Below are 19236 nucleotides of genomic sequence, written 5' to 3' on the forward strand. Positions count from 1 at the left end.
TTATTATTTTTAGAGGTATTATTTAATCGATAAATTAATATTTATTAATTTGAAAAGTATTTTCGAGATTCAATGAAGGTTAATTTTGATTACATCAAAATCATTGTATCTCTATTAACTTATGTATCATTTTTATTGATTTATTATAAAAGATAAATTTAGTATACATAAAGTACAATGTATGATGTATGATTCATTGTAATATTTTTATTGTAGTGCTTTTTATTTATTAAATGATTCATTGTAATGCTCATTGTTTATACATTTGTAATTAATAAATCATTGTAATGTTCATTGTTTCTTAATAATCAAATATTATTCATTGCATTTTTACTAAAAACATCCAATGTATGATGGTGAGAGAGTAAACTATATAAGCAACATAGAAAATTTCTTCAAACCGTACCCAACAATAGTTGTCAATCCCCAGGTGAAAATAATACATGTTCAGAGATCCAGAGCTTAGAAGAAATTGTGGATACCATCGGAGAAAACAATGTTGATGATGAAGTTGAAGACGATACGTGTAAGGAGGCACTTATCGCGTCTAGAACTCTTCATAATTTTTTGGTGCAGTTCGAGAAGACAACACTAGAACTTTTAGATGTAATAAGAAAAGTTAGAGATGAACTTCGATTAGATTTAAACTTTAAGAAAAAACAAACAATAGTAGAATCATATTTCACTAAATTGTCTTAGATATTTTTGTAATTTTAAAAAATTATTAATTTATAATATTAATGGGACTGTATATTATATAGGAATCTTTCAAAAATATATTATTTTATTATCTTATCGAAGTCAGTGATTTTTTCCACTATCTCAAGTCGGGACCGGAGAAAAATATTATTTCAAGGAGTTTATTAATTTAGAAAGGTTCTACTATAATTTATAGTGTCGATTTTGAGTTGAGACCTTTTAGCTACCGATAAAATTATTAATAATGCAATTTAATTTGTTGTAACTGGAACCATATTACAGTACGAAAACAACAAAAAAATTTGTTTTTGTTCATCTTACAAAGACTCAATAATCTCTAGTAAAGGTTGAGGGGTGAAGAGTACAAATAGTCCTTAACGTGGATGGTCTTAAATTTTTTTTTTCCCTTGTTTTATGGGCAGAACTTCTAGTTTAATAAGTGTTGACATTCGCTTGCGGCAAGAGCAACACTTTTAACTTTTGATCTTGAAGTTCTGCCGTTAGAGTCACTGGGGCTCAAAACTTACAGACAATCCAAAAAATATCATATTTTTACCATTTTTTGAAGGTTGTGCATATTTTAAAAAGCTTTCTTAATTTGTTGTAACCATATTAGTTGTCTTATTTTTAGCTCACTAAATTTCACTACTCATAGATAATTATCTTTACGGTCTAACCTGATCTGATAGTGTAAAAGAAACTATAGAAATTAAATTCTAGGATTCTTTAAATTCCATATTTTCCAGGGCAGGCCGGTGCAAAATGTATAGGGTCCGGAGGTCTGGGAAGGACCGTACCTCACGGGTGTAATATATACAGCGTACCATGATGCAAGTATCATTAGCTAATTTTACTGTTTGAATATGTGATCTATAGTAGTGGTATTCATAAAAACTCAAAAAATCGAACCAAATCGAAAACCGAACCAAACAGACCAAAAAAAATCCGACACCTTTTAGGTTTGGTTTGGTTTTAGTTTTGAATTCTAAAAACCGACCAAATTTGGTTTGGTTTTGGTTTTAATCAAAAAATAATCGAAAAAAATCGAACCAAACCGACTATAAAAGTAACTATTTAAATTTATTATTACAAGTATATATACGTATATTTTTATATAAAGTTTCTAAAATTTTATGGTACATATTAGTCTTTTGTATTTTTAGTCTAATTCTTTGCTATTATAATGATTTGATTTTTTGCTTTTACATTCTAGTTTGATTGATATTTTTTTTTCTAAGTACAAAAATTTATTTCATATTAAAAATATTTAATTTTTAATTGAGTAAATACATTTTTCATCACTATTTGATTCAATTATCATCAATATATCTTCGTAAATAATAAATTTTTCAAAGAGCAATTGATTTGATAGTATTACGTTGAAAATGTAATCGTCAAAATATGTGTTTGATAGTATATGTATCATATTTAAGAAAAAACTCGATAAATAATCGAAAAAAATAATAAACCGATAAAAACTAATTTAATTGGTTTAATTTAATTTTAATATTTAAAAAAACGACTTGCTTAGTTTGGTTTGTTTTTAGAGAAAAACATATCCAACCCAAACCATAAACGCGGGTAATCTATCGGTAAAGGAAAATAACTTAATCTTTGCTTCAATGCTCCCCTTAAATTCCATATTTTCTCTGTTTTAAAAAACAAAAAAGGAAATCTTCAGCCAAAACAACTGACCGCCGTTTCTTTTTCCGGCCAACTCCAGTTGTAAGTTCCTCTCTCTCTGTAACTCATATACGCATATCTCTGTTTCTCTCTCTTATCTCTCTGTATGTATGTCTCAGCCGATGTTTTGAATGGTTTTTGATTAATTACTGATAGTCTTTAGGTAAATTGGAGATATGGAAAATATAGTTAAAAAGTATCAGCAGAGATTCAGGAAAGTGAAAGAAGAGATGGACACGTGGATTGATCTTCAATCTCGACTGCTTTCTCAGTTCACTAATGTTTCTTCCATCATTCAGAGATTACAGGTAACTTCCCCAGCTTTTTATACAACCACGTTCAAATGGGGCTTTTGACATAGTTTTTTTTTTGCCCTTTGTAAAAAGAGTACCTTTTCTTTTTGTGTGCAGGTTCTTCAAAATTCTAAGAATTATGGTGCATTGAGATGTGTTGAAGGCATTCAAGAAGCTGTTTTGCTTAAACAAATGGAGTCTCTTCAAATTATTTTGATTTCTATGAATCAAACTTTGTAGGTCCTTTTTTTTTTGTCTTTGAGTTTCATGATTTTAGTTATGTCAATCAATCAACTATATGTCAATCCGAACTAGTTGGGGTTGGCTATATGAATCCTTTTACTATTCGGGCTCATTTCATTCTAATACCAAAAAGTTAGTCTTTTAAGTTAAACTAGAGGTTATTTGAAACACTTATATGCAAGTCTCTAACTAGAGATAAAATAACTAGTGGCAAACAGACACTTTCCTCAGTTATAAAAGTCGAATATTTGTCATTGCTCTTTCGAATTTTTTGTTTTGTTTTTTTGTTGGTAATTGATTATGTTAGCAAAAGTAGCATTATTTTCCTCTTTTTTTTTTAACTTTCTTAAAACTGTGGGATGAGTTTTGTTGTACTCCTTTGTAATGTTATGGAGCAGTAAGTGAATTGCTTCTGCAGTTTACTTGTGCATTTAGTTATTGGAGCTAGATGTTGATTATCAACTAAGAGGGTTATTCTTCTTTTCCCCTCTTTCTGTTTGGTTCAAAATGTAGGGAAAAATTTCGTTCTGTCGTGTTATCGCTTGAGAAGATGGTTCGTGATGGTAGACAGCTCGTAAAAGGGGGATCCACTCAGGTAACTGTGAAACAGCTGCAGCAACGTGTTGGGATAAAACCAAGTATTGCTGATTGCTTGGATGGGCTAAAACTTCTTTGTGAGATGCACCAATCGGAGTATGCATATCTAAGAAATTTATATTTTTCCTGTTTCTCTTTTCCTGCCTTGTTTATCTTAAATGAGAAATTTCATTGTCTTTTAGTACTAGTAAACTCCATTGTTGAGCCTTTATTAGCTGTGAATATGTTGTTTCCTAGTAATATAGCTGGACTTTGATCTTTCTTCCTATGAATTAGATATTCATATAGTTATCCACGAAAAGAAAAATGCTATATAATCATGCAATCCACTATCACCTCCTTAGTATCACTAAGTTCACTTCCTGCATCAGGAGCTTTTTCTCTTTACTATGAAAATGATATAGCTGTGCTATTTGCTATGGTAGGTTAACATGAACAAAATTTTGGTTTGAAATCAAGTTACCTCTTTCTTCTCCTTCTTCCTGTCACCTCGAATGGATTTGATATAGTTTTCTTTTGCTATAGGAACTAGTTCTTATCCTCGCATTATTAAGCATTGAACACTTTACGTTACTGATTCCTCAGTACACTATTTCAGGTGTCGTCTTAAATTATCGGTCATATCAGCAATATCAGCAGTTGCGTTAAAACCCAGGTATTATATGACACAGTTTTTTGCCACTTATTTTCCTTTCTGGATCTCACTGACAGAGCTAGGGTATAGGTGGTCAATGTCCTGTCAATTTATTTTTCTTTTTCCTGTTTTGTTGGCTTGATATCTGTTTCTGAGTCAAAAATCAAGCTCCTGTTGTTTCGTTTCGCGAAGAGCATTGGGATGTTCTGGGATTTCATCCTAGTCTTGTCATTAGGTTCCGTTTCTCTTTCTTTCTAAAAATTTATGCACATACTGAAGCTTGACTTTCCTGCAGTGCAACTGATGATTTAGGTGCGCTACAGCAACTGTTGGTTGATCAGCCTAACATCCCCAAAGAGGAAGGTGAGAAAAAAGTTGATGGAGTAAAGCAATTCAAGTGACTTGTTAATCCATGTGGCATATGGCGTGGGTTTGAATTTGTGCAAGTCGCATCATGAATGAAACTATCCATCTTTATTCATCCTAAAAAAAAAAAAAGGGAACAACAAAAGCGGAGTGAGTATGAATCCAACAGTCTATAGACAGTTATTCTTTCCTGTTAAATGAACATCTTGTTGTCGGAACAAACTGTTATAGCATGACAGTTGTAACTTTGCACGTTTATGAAGAGAAGAACTGAAAATGTATTTTGGTTTTATCAAAATTTGATGTGGTAATTACAAGTTCTCTTTCTTCGAAAAAGGAAATAAAAAGTTTGTAATAGAACTTAGAAGTACCAATATGTGAGTATGACATTTGTCTGACATGAGTCAGTAATATTCTGTCAGACACAAGTTAAGGACAACCTAAATTAGAAGGCAGACATTCTTTTATTGTGGCCTGAAGCAAAGATATGGATATTAACTTGCTAAAACACGACGAGTTTGTTATGGAAGAAAGAAAAGTTATATATTGCCTCTTACTCCTGGATTACCTGATCTCTAGGCTTAGTCAACCTAGAATGGTCAGGAGTTAACTTAAGAGATTAAAAATACTGAATTGTATTAAATCGATGAATTCTACAAGTCCAGTCTCAGATATGTAGTTCTGTGATTCCTCTTCTCTTTCTTTGCCGATTAGGTGTTAAGGCAGCTGTTACCCGCGATAATGCTGTTTTAGTGACTAATAGTGTGTAATTTTGTGTTAATAATCTCATCAAGTTATCTAATGCCTGTGAGTTAAAGATCCTCGGAAATGTACAAGGTAAGAGCAACCATATGAAGCCTCTGAACAATGTAGTTTTGCTTGTAGCTGCTATTAAGAGTTATGTCAGTAAGGTTTTGTTAGCTCGAGTTGAGCTTCAGCTTTGCTCAAATAGAAGCTTTTAACATATTGTTTGAAGTGCACACACATAATGTTGTTAGTAACCCACACTTGTACATTCTAATTGCTTCTCATCTGCAGTACAATTCATTTTTGATATCATATTTGCGGAAGAGATGGCTTGATGTCCTTTTCACATGGATTTTTGGACTGAAGAAGTGCTTTTGGAGCTGGTGAAATCTGTTTTTTAAGTTCAGACTGAAGTTAAGGCTTTTCCCTGACTAGAGATAACATAGTTGTCCATATTGGAGATCAATCCTGTGGATATTGTTTCCACTTGGGTAAAGAAGAGAATTATTTTGATCACTCCAGGTGGAAGGGGTTGGAACCTGGAAATAGAAGAGATTCTTAATATAGATATCACTGTAAACTGTAGCTGCTTTGTATATTTATTTCATTTTTTATTGATATATTCTATAAACAGCTTTTTGTTCTAGTACTCCTTAGTTGGTAACATAGTTGTGATCAAATATGAAACATCTTAACTAGTGATCTTTTTTGCAAGGGTATCCAAATTCTGATTGTTGAGATTAAAGAAATAACATAGATCCTTGTCCTTTGAAAAGTACTTGTCCACTTGATACTAGACTAAATTATATCTTGCAAAATGACAATGTCACTTTGCTTTCTTGAGCGATTTTAACGTAGTAAATGTATATATATAAACAACAATAATTATTAAGCCTAAATTCCAAGCAATTATTGGTCTGTATTTGAATTTTTATTTTTTGTGTCGTTTCATTTAAACTTGGAATGGTGGAGTTGCTAAAAATCCTTGTTTATTTTATTTATACCCCGCATTTACTTTGTGCTATTTGATGATTAGGTTGTCATTTTTCTCATCCTTTTTCCCCCTCCTTATATTGCCTGGTCGAGAAAAGGGCTTGCAAATGATAAATTGAAGAAAATGTGCATGTTAGGACCAAGAAAAAAAAAACAAAAAAGAAAAGTGCATGTATCTTGAAAAAAGGGATAGCTTTTACACTAATGGAAAGGGATAGGGGAAAACAATGAGAAGCAACAAAGAAAAAAAAATATTTAGTACTTACGTACACCGAAAACGTCTCTATTTAATCAACTTTGGATTGAGTCGATTGACTATAAGAATTATTTATGTCTATTCTCTTCTATTTATACTCCCTTTTTCATTCTTAACTAATTTAAGACAAATTAGAGATTCTCGAAAATTAGAAGTTTTCTTAATGTGACACTTATTTCGACTCCAATATACAAATGACAAAGATCACTTTTAGCCTCCGGCCGAAAATATTTACATTCGTTGGTCGGAAAAGTATATAAAATTTATATATTTTAAAAATATTATATATATATATATGTTGACTATTATTTTGAGAGTAACTATACGGTGTCATTTTCTCAACTTTAACTTTATTTTAAATCGATTAAGTTTCTTGGCAAATATTGGATTTAATGTAAGTACATCAACATAACAAAACCTCAATCATAACTAATTGGTATAGCTTGTATAGCTCTTTTGTTTTCCATATGTTTAGATAAGTAATTAAATTATTTAACTTGTAACACTAATAAAGACAAAAAAATAAATTTAAATTTACTAAATATTATTTGCAACAAAAAAAATACTACTAGTAAATATTGAAAATAACAAAAGTTTTACTCCAATGCTACTCACAATGTAGAAAGGAAGGCCGGTTTTCTGAAGTTGCAGAGCAAAGAATATGTGTTCCTCATAGGTCAACGAAGTTTTATGAGTCAACACAACAATTTAAGTATTTAAATATCCCCCCAACTACATAAATAAAAAATCATAATTTGTAGTTTTCCACTTGTTTGTTGTATTCATTCATCAACATCAACTCCTGCTGCCAGCTCTTTCCCTTCCTTCTTCCTCTCCAACATGGCCCTATTCAAACCCTAAATTCAAGATTTATGGAACAATCTGAATTCTGCTCAATTTCATCATTTGACTTTGTTGCAAAGTTGATTTCATATTTTCCCTTTTAGTCTTGACTTGAGTTAACAAGTCTTTTTCCATAAAGGTATGAGCTTTTTTGGTTAACTGATGCTTTTTTCAATTCAATTCTAGTTTTTTAACTGCCCCAAGTAAAGGGTGTTTCTTTTTTTGCCAATTGAAATTGAGGTACAACTAGTTTTGGTTTATATTGACTTCTTTTTGGTCATTGAACTTGACCGGTGAATTGTTAATTTTACTATTTGTAATTTGTTTGGATCATTGTACTTTTGATCTCTGATTACAGGAGGGTACTATTTGTATCCCACCCCAGTCATTTCTCTTTTGGGATCTTCTGTTACAAGTTCCTTTTGTTTAGTTTTGGTCACATTTTCAAAGATGGATTCTGTATATCATTAAAGCAGAGTAATGACAACAATTGAATAGAAGAGAAATGCTGATGGCTTGATTAAAAACATAAGCTTGGTTAAAAGAATTCCTATAAGTGGACACTTAAGTATTGTATAGCATTCCATGAAACCTCTCTGTTTTCTATTTCTTGTTTTATTTTTGCTTTCATCTCTAGAATTAAAGTCTAGGAAAATGGACAAGGGACAATATTGTTTCACTAGTTTAGTTTTTCTTTTTCCATCACATCATGGAAATAGTAGCATTTCATAATAATAGGAGCAAACTCTTGCTCAAGAGGTCGGCTTATGCGTGAGCTGCCATTTGTTTGAGATTTTTGTGTTAGGATTTGAAGTTATGTTAGATGCGTTGACAGGTACGAAGCTTTAATGGCTGAAAGCTGGGATGGGAATCATGATCCTGGTAGCCCGTCCGAGGAGAGTTACCATCTCGAGAGACTGCACATAGAACCAATTTATGATGCTTTTATATGTCCCTTGACAAAACAAGTAATGCAGGATCCTGTTACTCTGGAAAATGGCATGACTTTCGAGAGGGAAGCTATTGAGAAATGGTTCAATGAATGTAGGGATAGTGGAAGAAAGCCTGTGTGCCCTTTAACGCATAGAGATCTGAATAGCACGGAGCTGAATCCAAGTATAGCTCTACGGAATACTATTGAAGAGTGGAATGCAAGGAATGAAGCTGCACAAATTGATATGGCTCGCAGATCATTATCTCTGGGTAGTGGGGAGGGTGATATTATGCAGGCTTTAAAGTTTGTCCAACACCTTTGCCAAAAAAGTCGCTCTAACAAACATGTTATCCGAAATGCGGAGCTCATACCCATGATTGTAGAAATGTTAAGAAGTAGCAGCCGCAGAGTTCGATGTAAAGCTCTTGAAACGCTTCTAGTTGTGGTAGAGGACGACATTGATAATAAGGTTGTAGAACTTTGGTAAAAAAGTACTTATGGTGTTACCAAAGTCTTTTGTATGATGTTGATTGTTCCTATTATTTATGTTTTTCCCTTTTTAATTTCTTTTATCATATGCCCTGCTCTTTCCTCAGGAAATAATGGCTGAGGGCGACAATGTACGGACAATAGTGAAGTTCTTATCAAATGAACAATCCAAAGAAAGAGAGGCAGCCATTTCTTTGCTGTACGAGCTATCGAAATCTAAGACTATATGCGAAAAAATTGGTTCAGTTAATGGGGCAATTCTGATTCTGGTTGGAATGGCTAGCAGCAAATCGGAGAATCTTGTGACTGTTGAGAAGGCTGAGAATACTCTGGAGAACCTGGAGAAGTGTGAGATTAATGTAAAACAAATGGCTGAAAATGGTCGGCTGCGGCCCCTCTTAACTCTACTGCTTGAAGGTACTTTACTTGATGTCTGAATCTCCATCTCTTGTGCGTCTTTGTATGTACTATAAATGTTTATTTGTTCTGCTTGATGGCTTCAGAGGATGACAGCTTGCTTGTTGTTTATTTGTTTGTTCTCTCTCTCTCTCTCTGTTGCCTTTTATTGTTGAAACAACAAGCTCAAATTAATAGGTATTGTAAGTCATACGCCATGAGGAGTTTTGAAATGTGAGAGCGTCAGCGTAGTAGGAAGTTCTTCACTTCAAAGTATGTTTAAACTGTATTTTATTGATAGAAAATCAAGGGAAAAACTTACTCTAGAAGTTCTATACAGAGATATAAAGGCCAAAAGACAAAATATCATTAATAATAATGGTTGAATGAATTACAAAGTTGAAATACAGTTCTATTTATAGGAAAAAGGACTAACAATCCTCATCCTATACAATCTAGGACTCCTAATTGTTGTGAATCGAGAAACTGATTCAAAGGTACTAAAGATGACATTTTTAAGACAAGGGAACAACTAATAAAAAAGTTACTGAAAATAAATATGACCTAACTAATAACCCCAATCCTAAAGAACTGCTACAGGACTTATCACAATAGCAAATTTACTACGGTGACAATGAACAGCAAACTCTTAAAGTAAAAGTGCTTTCATGAAAGTTTCATTTATTTCTGCATCTGCTATCCTTGGGTGGAGAAGAACTTGTCTCAAGTTTGGCTTTCGTCGATCAGTAAGATGTCCATGCAATCGTTACATCCTTTCTTTCTTTCTTTTCCTTTGCCCAGCCAACTGAAGTTTCTTCATGTGCCACTCTCTTTATTTGCATCGCTTTCCCTCCTTGTCGTATTTTCACTTCCTTATTTAGCATATAAGTTGATTCTGAAATATCATGCGCTGCAAGTGAATGCTTTACCTCCAAAATTGTGTGATATTCATGGCAAGGAATTCATGATGTTCCATGAACATTTTCTAAATGAAATCATATCTGGGTTTCCTTTCTGTTATAGATGAAGGCTTGACTTTCAAAGCTTTAGCAGTTGAACAGTCAGGTTATTGGGATGCATTCTGGAATGCTTTATGATGCTTTCTGGAACTCTTCCTAAACACATAGTCGTTATTGTTTTCCTCATCATATCATTCTGTAGAGCCTTAGAAGGATTAAGTCTAAGTATCTGGATGCATCATCATAGATTGATGGAGACCCAAAGCTGTGGAACAATTTCAGATTTCTGATAACAACTTTTTCTGGAATACCTGCGTTAGGTCTGAAGTTTCATTTAAACTATCCTGATTATCATGTAGGATTTATTTTTCCTCCTTATGTCGCTGTTCATTTTTCTTTGATTTCCTCTGACTCTTTCTCCAACAGTGTAGACTGTCTCTTTTATACCTTAGTTCTTCTTTTTTATTTTTTTGGGGTATGTTGTTGCGGGGTCTCATATCTGACTATATAGTCTTGATTATACAAATAATACAAGTTTCACTCCCTCACTCACATGGGGAGAAGGGGGGGTTAAGGAGAGAGAGTTCCTTATCAAGAATGTAATCAGTGGTTTTCGAACTATATAGCCACTGCCTAATTTGGTAGGTTAGCATGATTCCTTTTATATACAAGATCGTCTCTTAGTATAGGTGATGAATCCTCTGGTAAGAGATCTAGTAGTGATGGGCTGACGCCTTATCACTTTAATTTCTGAGAGACTTCCACATGCACACATGAGGACACGCTCACTAGACATATATTTGTGTGTGTGTGTGCGCGTCTACTTTTGCGTTTAGTGGTTCTTTTTGGTGGTGGGTCGGCAGGAAACTATGTTGCCCGGACTCTCCAAAATGCTGCCGCACCCATGTCGGATCCTCCAAAAGTACACTACTTTTGCATCCGGCAACATTTTTGGAGAGTCCGAGCAATATAGGCTGAAAATCTGGAGGGGAGCTGGGGCATAACCCCTTCTGATGTCTTTTGGGTTAACCAAAAAATCACATACTGTTGCCTGTTTCCATTCTAAAATTTTCTTTTTCAGACTTATATACTTACTAAAACTGATTGCTTCATGCTCATTGTGTTTGAGGTAAGTAGATACACACAAACTCATTTACCATGGATATTTGGCAGCAATGTCCCAGATTGGCCATACTTTCTCGTTATACTGGTTACATCTCTCTAAGCAAAATTGTGTGCTTTTTCATTCAACATCTTCCAAGTTAATTTTATTGTCCCATCAATTGTTACAGGATCACCAGAAACCAAACTTTCCATGGCTGCTTTCCTTGGTGAGCTGGTTCTCAATAATGATGTGAAAGTATTGGTGGCAAGGACTGTTGGTTCATCACTGATCAACATCATGAAACATGGTAACATGTCATCAAGGGAGGCTGCTTTAAAATCTCTAAATCAAATCTCATCTTACGAGTCTAGTGCCAAGATCCTCATAGAGGCAGGTATACTTCCCCCTCTTGTGAAGAATCTCTTCTTTGTTGGGGCTAACCAACTGCCCATGCGACTGAAAGAAGTCTCTGCAACAATCCTTGCAAATATCGTCAACTCAGGCTATGACTTTGATTCAGTTCCGGTTGGCTCTGAATATCAGACGCTTGTCTCAGAGGACATAGTTCACAATTTTCTACATCTTATTAGCAACACCGGTCCTGCAATAGAATGCAAGCTTCTCCAAGTTCTTGTTGGTTTAACCAGTTCTCCCACAACTGTTTTTAATGTTGTTTCTGCCATTAAAAGCTCAGCCGCGACTATTAGTTTGGTTCAGTTTATCGAGGCTCCACAGAAAGATCTTCGGGTAGCTTCGATAAAGCTTCTGCGGAACCTCTCTCCTCATATGGGTCAAGAACTCGCTCGTTGCTTACGTGGTACATCAGGTCAGCTTGGTAGTCTAATTAAAGTCATATCAGAGAATACTGGTATAACCGAGGAGCAAGCTGCGGCAGTTGGTCTTTTAGCTGATCTCCCTGAAAGGGATAGGGGACTTACTAGGCAAATGCTTGACGAAGGTGTCTTCCCGCTGGTAATCTCGAGGGTAGTTAGTATCCGACAGGGAGAGACAAGAGGGAGTCGCTTTGTTACGCCATATCTAGAAGGGCTCGTGAAAGTTCTCTCAAGGATCACATTTGTTTTGACTGATGAGCCTGATGCCGTTGCACTTTGTCGCGAACAGAATGTTGCCGCACTCTTCATTGAACTTCTGCAGACCAATGGGCTTGATAATGTGCAGATGGTCTCCACCATGGCTTTGGAGAACTTATCTCAAGAATCCAAGAACTTGACCAAATTGCCTGAGCTGCCGAAGCCAGGTTTTTGTGTCTTGATCTTCCCTTGTTTGAGCAAGCCACCTGTTATAACGGGATTGTGTAAGGTCCATCGTGGGACATGTTCTCTGAGAGACACCTTTTGTCTCTTGGAAGGACAAGCCGTGGACAAGTTGGTTGCACTTCTTGACCACACAAATGAAAAGGTTGTTGAGGCATCACTTGCAGCTGTATGCACTTTGTTAGATGATGGAGTTGATATCGAAGAAGGTGTCCAGATATTGTGCGAGACTGAAGGAATCAAACCTATTCTTGATGTATTACTTGAGAAGCGTACTGAAAGTCTGCGCAGAAGAGCAGTTTGGGCAGCTGAAAGACTACTGCGTACAGAGGATATAGCCCTTGAAGTCGCTGGTGATCCGAACGTGAGCACAGCTCTCGTTGATGCTTTCCAACATGGTGACTATAGGACACGACAGATTGCTGAGCGGGCGCTGAAGCATGTTGACAGAATTCCGAACTTTTCGGGGGTATTCCCAAACACGGGCTAATCTTCGTCGAGGTGTTTACTTAACCATTGATGAAATTGTGGCCATTTCCGCTGCCGAGTTTCTTAGATGAATCAGAGTGTTTTCTTGTTGTAACTTGTATGGTGCAGGTACATAGTATTTTCTTTTTCTTCTTTATAGAGGGGTTTTGTATTCTTCCTTCTTCCCCTAGTCCACCTTTCTGGTGTTCATTCTTTTTCATGTCTATTCATTCTATTTTCTTCAGAAGAATATTGTCCTCTCTAGATGTTGTAAGGTTAATTGTTGTAAAATGCATTATTATTATTCAATTTTTACGAGTTTTGCTGAACCATAAAAACAAGTGCTCCATGATCTGAGTCAGTTGATTTGAAGTTTCTATCAAATAAATATCTTCAGTCGATTTCAAATACTTCTTTTGTCCCAAATTTGTTGTCACAGAGAGTTCACTGACTAGAATTATTTTTAAGTTCTTTTTCTCATTTACATGTAGAAAAAAGATTGAAAAGGAAGAAGAGCTGCTGAACCATAAAAAAAACCAGAGTTTATTATTCCTATGCTCAAAAACAAATTACAGAACAAATGAATGACCTGCATCAACAGAACTAATTCGAATAATAATGAAATAAACAATAATATATAGATTAGTTAAACAGCATCAAACGTGTCCAACAAATGGTAAAAACTGGCCATAACAAAAGAATATGATCAACACTGCACATATTTTGACTAGTTGGCATTCAGAAGATCTGAAGCTGAGGAAACAGATGCTATCGTAGGTCTTCTTTGATCCGTCACAAGTGTAGAACTGCCATGGATTTAGTCAAGCAAGAAGCAGCATCCAATTCATGGGGTAGACGGTTCCTTGAGATATGGCTCCAGCTTGTTCCAGCACCAGATACTTCTCCAACAGTCAAGAAGTCTAGCACCTGCCCGAATATTTTGAACATTTCAACTCCAAATATAAAGTTTTTATCAGCAATAAACGCAGCGTTCCAATCCATTGGGGCATCAGGATGTGTTGAAATTTCTGTCCAAGTGAGATACACAAGATCAAGCTCCCAAAGCTTTCTTACTGCTTTGTTTCTCCTGCCAATCTGACCTTCTCCTTCACACCACGAGACAGAGAGCATAAATAACCGTCCATTGCAGCATATAAGTTTAGGGTGGTATTCATGAACTCGGGGAGGGAATGGACTGGTTTGGATTCTAACCCAATAGCCCTTCTCAATGTCATATGCTGCTACCTTATCACTTTCTGAATAAACATAAAACATCCCATTGCACACGACCCCCGAACAAGCTACTCCAAAATCTGCAGGCAGCCTCTGGATCTCTGTCCATTTATTTGACATGGAATCATAAATTTCCCCAGAATCCATAGGCTCATCCCAGCATCCAAGACCCCCTACAGCAATCAAGATAAAGCGTTGTTGATCTTTATTTGAATGTTCGCCTTTTTGTTTGACAAACTTGTACGGTTTCACACTGGGCAATGATGTAAGCTCGTTCTCATCCAGAGAATGTCGAGATTGGCGTCTAACTGAAAGTCTATGAGGATCCTCGTAAACATCAGATACCCCGCCAACTCTTGGACGGTAAAATCTTCTGTCTCCTCGAGTTTGTTGATTCCTAATAATTAAACAATCTGAACTGATCTCATAAGCTCCTAAAATAGGGGATGATCTTGCATGCTTCATTGGCGAAGCTTTACGCCACGTTCTCATCAAGGGACTAAAAACGAGCACGCTTTTATGTGTCTTGAATGAGCTCTTATCAACTTTCCCAAAGTTAGTAAGGCTAGAACAGCCTCCAACAACATAAACATCATCATGGATACCGGCAACAGAAAATAAAAACCTTCCTTTCAGAATTTCAGAGTTAATTTTGTGCCATTGGTTGAAGGAAACATCCAATGCATGTATTTCTGCAGAACAACAACCGTCTTTTACAACCCCAAAGAGAAAAACCCATGGATTTTGAAATGAACCTTCTTGCCTCATTCGCCAAAAACGAGGCGTCATTGTCAAGTTTCTCCATTTCTTGCACACCAGCCTAGCATTCATGACACTTATAAAAGGAAGCCTCAATAAGCACATTTCAAGGATGTCATCCGGCAAAAACACATTCATGCTTTTGTTCTGTAGTGCTGCTTCAAGTTCTAGAGATTTCCTATTAGTCCTCCTCCAGAATTTTTCCCTCATCCCATAAGCGAAGCAATCTACTGTGGTTTCTTCATTTCCACATATTGGGGCATAGCCTTTGCCTTCCTCACTTGCATTCGACCTTCTTCTACCACATGAATCCCCCAACTCATCGCCAGTATCAGCACCTACTTTGCAACCACCCCCTCTACCGTATAGGGTTAGGCATTTCAAGGAGACACCCCTGTCATCATCCTCTTCTCCCCCTCCGCTTCTATGGTTCTTCTTTTTCAACTTTTGGCTCACACTTCTGACTAGCCTTTTCGACACGCTTAAAGACTCCAAATCTTGTTGAATAGATTCTTCTCCTGTTAACCTTTCTGATGTCATCTTAGTATCCTACAGTTGTGTTAAAAGAAAAAAAGGCATTATCTTACTGATCCCTTTCCATTGTATAGTGATCATAACTATGTGGCATGTTTTATCACATAAATCAAATTGTTGGAGGAAAATCAAGTCCTAGATGTTCAACTTTCAAGGAGGCCTGAAATGCCAATTCCCCCCTCTGTTTTCTTCTATCTTATTTTCCGACACCCTAACATTTTTCGACAGCAATGACATAATATTACTCCACAAACCTACATACTCAGAGAAGAGAAGCACAAAGCCCTGACAAATGTGCCAATTAGCTAATAAACAAATGAATGCAGTTCCCCCTTTCAAGAGTGATTGAGATATTTGACATATTATTACACTAAAAAACTAGGAATCTAAAGGGTGTCTTCCGATATACTCAAAAGACACAACTTTGTAGGTAAAAATGAAGTGGATGCTCTAACTTTATTTATTTTTCCTTGAAAGCAAGATTCATATTTTTCTTCCTGAAGCATCTTCAGGTATCCATCCCTATACCTAAAAAATCAATTGAATCTCCAAATAATCAGCTTAAATGAGCTAAAATAGAAAATATAAATGAAAAGCTTAGACAACACAAAGACAAAATAAGCTCAGGAACATTTAGGTTGCCAAAATGAGCTAAAAGCATACATTTTTTTTTTCTACAAGATCAAAACTTTATCCCAAACAAATCTTGAAACAAGAGAAATAATTACATAAAAACATGTAAAGTTCAGGAAATAAAAAAAGCAAACCTCATTAATCAAGTCATCTGAAGAGCTCCATAAACCTGGATCCAAAATCAAAGACTCATCTTTTTTTCAAACTTATTTCAAGATTTTGATAAGAAAAGCCGAACCCCAAATGAGATCTCATAGACTCATAGTCATAGCAAAAAAGAAAGCATCTTTGAGTTCAGTGAAGAAAGAATCAATCAAAAAAAGTAATGGGGTATTCTCATGTGAAAAAACAAGAAAGAATGTTAAAAAGAAAACCCCACAAATCGTAATCAAAATAGGTAAGAGCCTAATTTTAATTCCAAGTGAGGAGTGGTAGTAGTGTACTTTCTTTTTTTCCTTTTGATATATTATAGTGGTGTTGGTTGGGAATGAAATTAGTAAAAGTAGCAGGAGGAGCTCACAGCGACGTCTCTCTTTTTCCACATTCACCGCTCTATCTGCCTTTTGTTTTTTTCTTTATTGTTTTTAATTATTACTAGTACTATTATTTTTCCTTTTTTCTTTCCCTTTTTCTGATTTATTTAGATTTATTTTACAAATCTCAATAAAATGCAGTTCCAACATATTCCGATCTACAGTTGTTGGCTCGAGACCCTATTTATAAAAGGAAAAAATGACACTGACACTCTTAAAATAATAGCAAAAAATATATATTTTTTATATATATATTGTATGTTATGTAAAAAAAATATATAGTATATAACTTTTATACATTATTACAGCTATGGGAATTCATAATTTGGTTTGGGTTGATATTTCTTTAAAAAGAAATCAAACAAAGTAAGTCATTTCTTCAAATATTAGAACCAAACCAACCAATTAAGTCGATTTTTATCGGGTTTTGTCAGTTTTTCGATTATTTATAGGGGGTTTTCTTAAATATGAGACATACAATATCAAACACATATTCCGGTGAGTACATTTTCAACGTAACACTATCAAATCAATTGCTCTTTGAGTAATCTATTTTTTACCAAAGATATATTGATAATAATTGAATCAAATATTGATGAAAACTTTAATTATTCAATTAAAAATCGATTATTTTTAACATGAAATAAATTCTTGTACTTAGCAAAAGAAAACTACCAATCAAACTAGAATATAAAAATAAAGAATTAGATTATTATAATAGCAAAGAACTAGACTACAAATACAAATGACTAATATGTACCATAAAATATTAGAAACTTTATATAAAAATATGCACATATATATGTGTAATAATAAATTTAAATAGCTACTTCTATAGTCGGTTTGGTTCGATTTTTTCGATTATTTTTTGATTAAAACCGAAACCAAACCAAATTTGATCGGTTTTTAAAATTCAAAACCAAACCTAAAAGTATCGATTTTTTTGGTCGGTTTGGTTCGGTTTTTCGGATTTTATGAACACACCTAATTACGTCTACCGAATATAAATAATTTCAGTCGCGGGCTAAAAGTAATCTTTGCCCCTTTTAAAGTCCCATTTGGTTAAAAAATATATTTTTGAGGCACTTTTCTTTAGAAAAAAATTGAGAAAAAAGTTGCTTAAATAACAATATCCTATACCTTTTCCCTTGCATAAGCTTTTCCTAATATTTTCTCGAAATTTTATTCCAAAAATCTTATCAAATGGGGCCTAGAAATGTTGTACATCAATATATTAATTACTAATAGTGACTATTGACCATGACTTGTTACAAGTAATCAAAATTTTGAAGGGGAAAGAAAAAAGAGGAAAGAAAATTGAGTTTAATTGGTCAAGAGTATGCAATAATTTATGAGGAATTAAATGGAAGTAAAAGAGGGACCTTGAATAAATAAAATAAAATAAAATAAAATAAAAAACCAACTCCATTGAATGGGATGAGTAAATGCAATAGTCAATTATTAGCAGGGTATGTTGTCAGTTGTCACCTTCTCATTTTACTACTTTTTAATTATATGCACCTACCGCAAAAGAGTGTATGAAATATTAGAATTTTCAATACTTTTAATCCAATGTATTTTTCCTTCTTTTAGAATTTGAGTTTTTCTTTTCATTTCAATTTTAGGTAGCAAATGATTAGGACCATAAGCCAATATTATTATTAGTAGTGGCTAGTTAATCTGAATGGGTAGTATGGGATCCTTAATTTGCGGCAGTGGAGGTGCTTAGCCAGCAACCAATTGAATATTTTTTCAATTTTTTCATAATTATAAAAGTGGGATTTAATTCTTGAATTGTTCCCAAGATCTTTGAACAATAAGTCCGGTTAGCTTCCTGTTTATTTGAACAATTTTTACCAGAAGTGTTGTAAGATATATATTTTCGTTATTATCGTTTTAAGATTAAAGTTTACTCACGTCGAGTGTTTATACCAAATCAATAAATATAATTTATATATGATTAATCGATATATATTTTTATTTTGATTCGTTGATCCGTTAATTATTTAGTTATGCATGAACATTCGATGTGAATAAGTATTTATCATCAGAAGCGGAGTCAGAATGTTAACCTTATGTGTTATAGATTTTGAACGACGACATCAAGTGTTAGTGACTGAATTCTAAATTTAATATTTATTATATATATTTAATAAATTACATAAAATATATCGTTTAAGCAAAAATAACTAGGTTCATCCAAATTTATAGCTCACTTTTACCTCCGTCCTTATTTATCATGTTTTAAAGCATATTTCTGCACATAAACTTAGAGAGGAACGGAATTGCTTAAAATAACAAATATACATTAGGGCATGTTGTCACCTTCTCGTTTTACTGTTTTATATCAATGCACCAACCAAATATTTTTATTTTTATTTTAAATCCAATCTCTTGTTTTTTCTGGGTTTTGGGTTTATCTTGTCAATTTGTTTAGGTGGCGAGTGATTAGGACCCTTAATCAAAAAAAAGATTAGTATAGTAGTCTAGTAGGGGAGCCCACTTAATCATAAATGAGTAGTACAAAATTGAATTAAAGGTAGATGAACAGCTGGGATCCACGTG

The 19236-nt window shown here is 34.3% G+C and overlaps 3 protein-coding genes across 5 annotated transcripts; 2 read left to right on the plus strand and 1 right to left on the minus strand.

Moving 5' to 3' along the window:
* Positions 1 to 2313: 2313 nt before the first annotated feature.
* On the plus strand, positions 2314 to 6037 carry LOC104110794 (uncharacterized protein At5g43822-like). Of its 3 annotated transcripts, none has more exons than XM_009620347.4 (7): positions 2318 to 2424; positions 2539 to 2690; positions 2793 to 2911; positions 3432 to 3611; positions 4114 to 4170; positions 4445 to 4512; positions 5554 to 6037. In XM_009620347.4, the coding sequence occupies exons 2-7, from the start codon at positions 2559 to 2561 to the stop codon at positions 5595 to 5597; spliced, it is 600 nt and encodes a 199-aa protein (XP_009618642.1). In that variant the 5' UTR covers positions 2318 to 2424; positions 2539 to 2558; the 3' UTR covers positions 5598 to 6037. The 3 variants fall into 3 exon arrangements, with proteins under 3 accessions (XP_009618641.1, XP_009618642.1, XP_009618643.1); XM_009620348.4 differs by having other exon boundaries at positions 2321 to 2424; positions 2546 to 2690; XM_009620346.4 differs by having other exon boundaries at positions 2314 to 2690.
* Positions 6038 to 7212: 1175 nt separating this feature from the next.
* On the plus strand, positions 7213 to 13288 carry LOC104110793 (U-box domain-containing protein 44). Its single transcript, XM_009620345.4, has 4 exons — positions 7213 to 7493; positions 8190 to 8757; positions 8885 to 9194; positions 11425 to 13288. Exons 2-4 carry the CDS (start codon positions 8203 to 8205, stop codon positions 12999 to 13001), a joined length of 2442 nt encoding a protein of 813 aa, XP_009618640.1. The 5' UTR covers positions 7213 to 7493; positions 8190 to 8202; the 3' UTR covers positions 13002 to 13288.
* Positions 13289 to 13499: 211 nt separating this feature from the next.
* On the minus strand, positions 13500 to 16612 carry LOC104110792 (F-box/kelch-repeat protein At5g42350-like). Its single transcript, XM_009620344.4, has 2 exons — positions 16273 to 16612; positions 13500 to 15520 (listed from the first exon to the last, which is right to left on the minus strand). Exon 2 carries the CDS (start codon positions 15509 to 15511, stop codon positions 13772 to 13774), a length of 1740 nt encoding a protein of 579 aa, XP_009618639.2. The 5' UTR covers positions 15512 to 15520; positions 16273 to 16612; the 3' UTR covers positions 13500 to 13771.
* Positions 16613 to 19236: the final 2624 nt, after the last annotated feature.

This window comes from Nicotiana tomentosiformis, chromosome 4, assembly GCF_000390325.3.
Source record: "Nicotiana tomentosiformis chromosome 4, ASM39032v3, whole genome shotgun sequence".
Taxonomy (NCBI): Eukaryota; Viridiplantae; Streptophyta; class Magnoliopsida; order Solanales; family Solanaceae; genus Nicotiana; species Nicotiana tomentosiformis.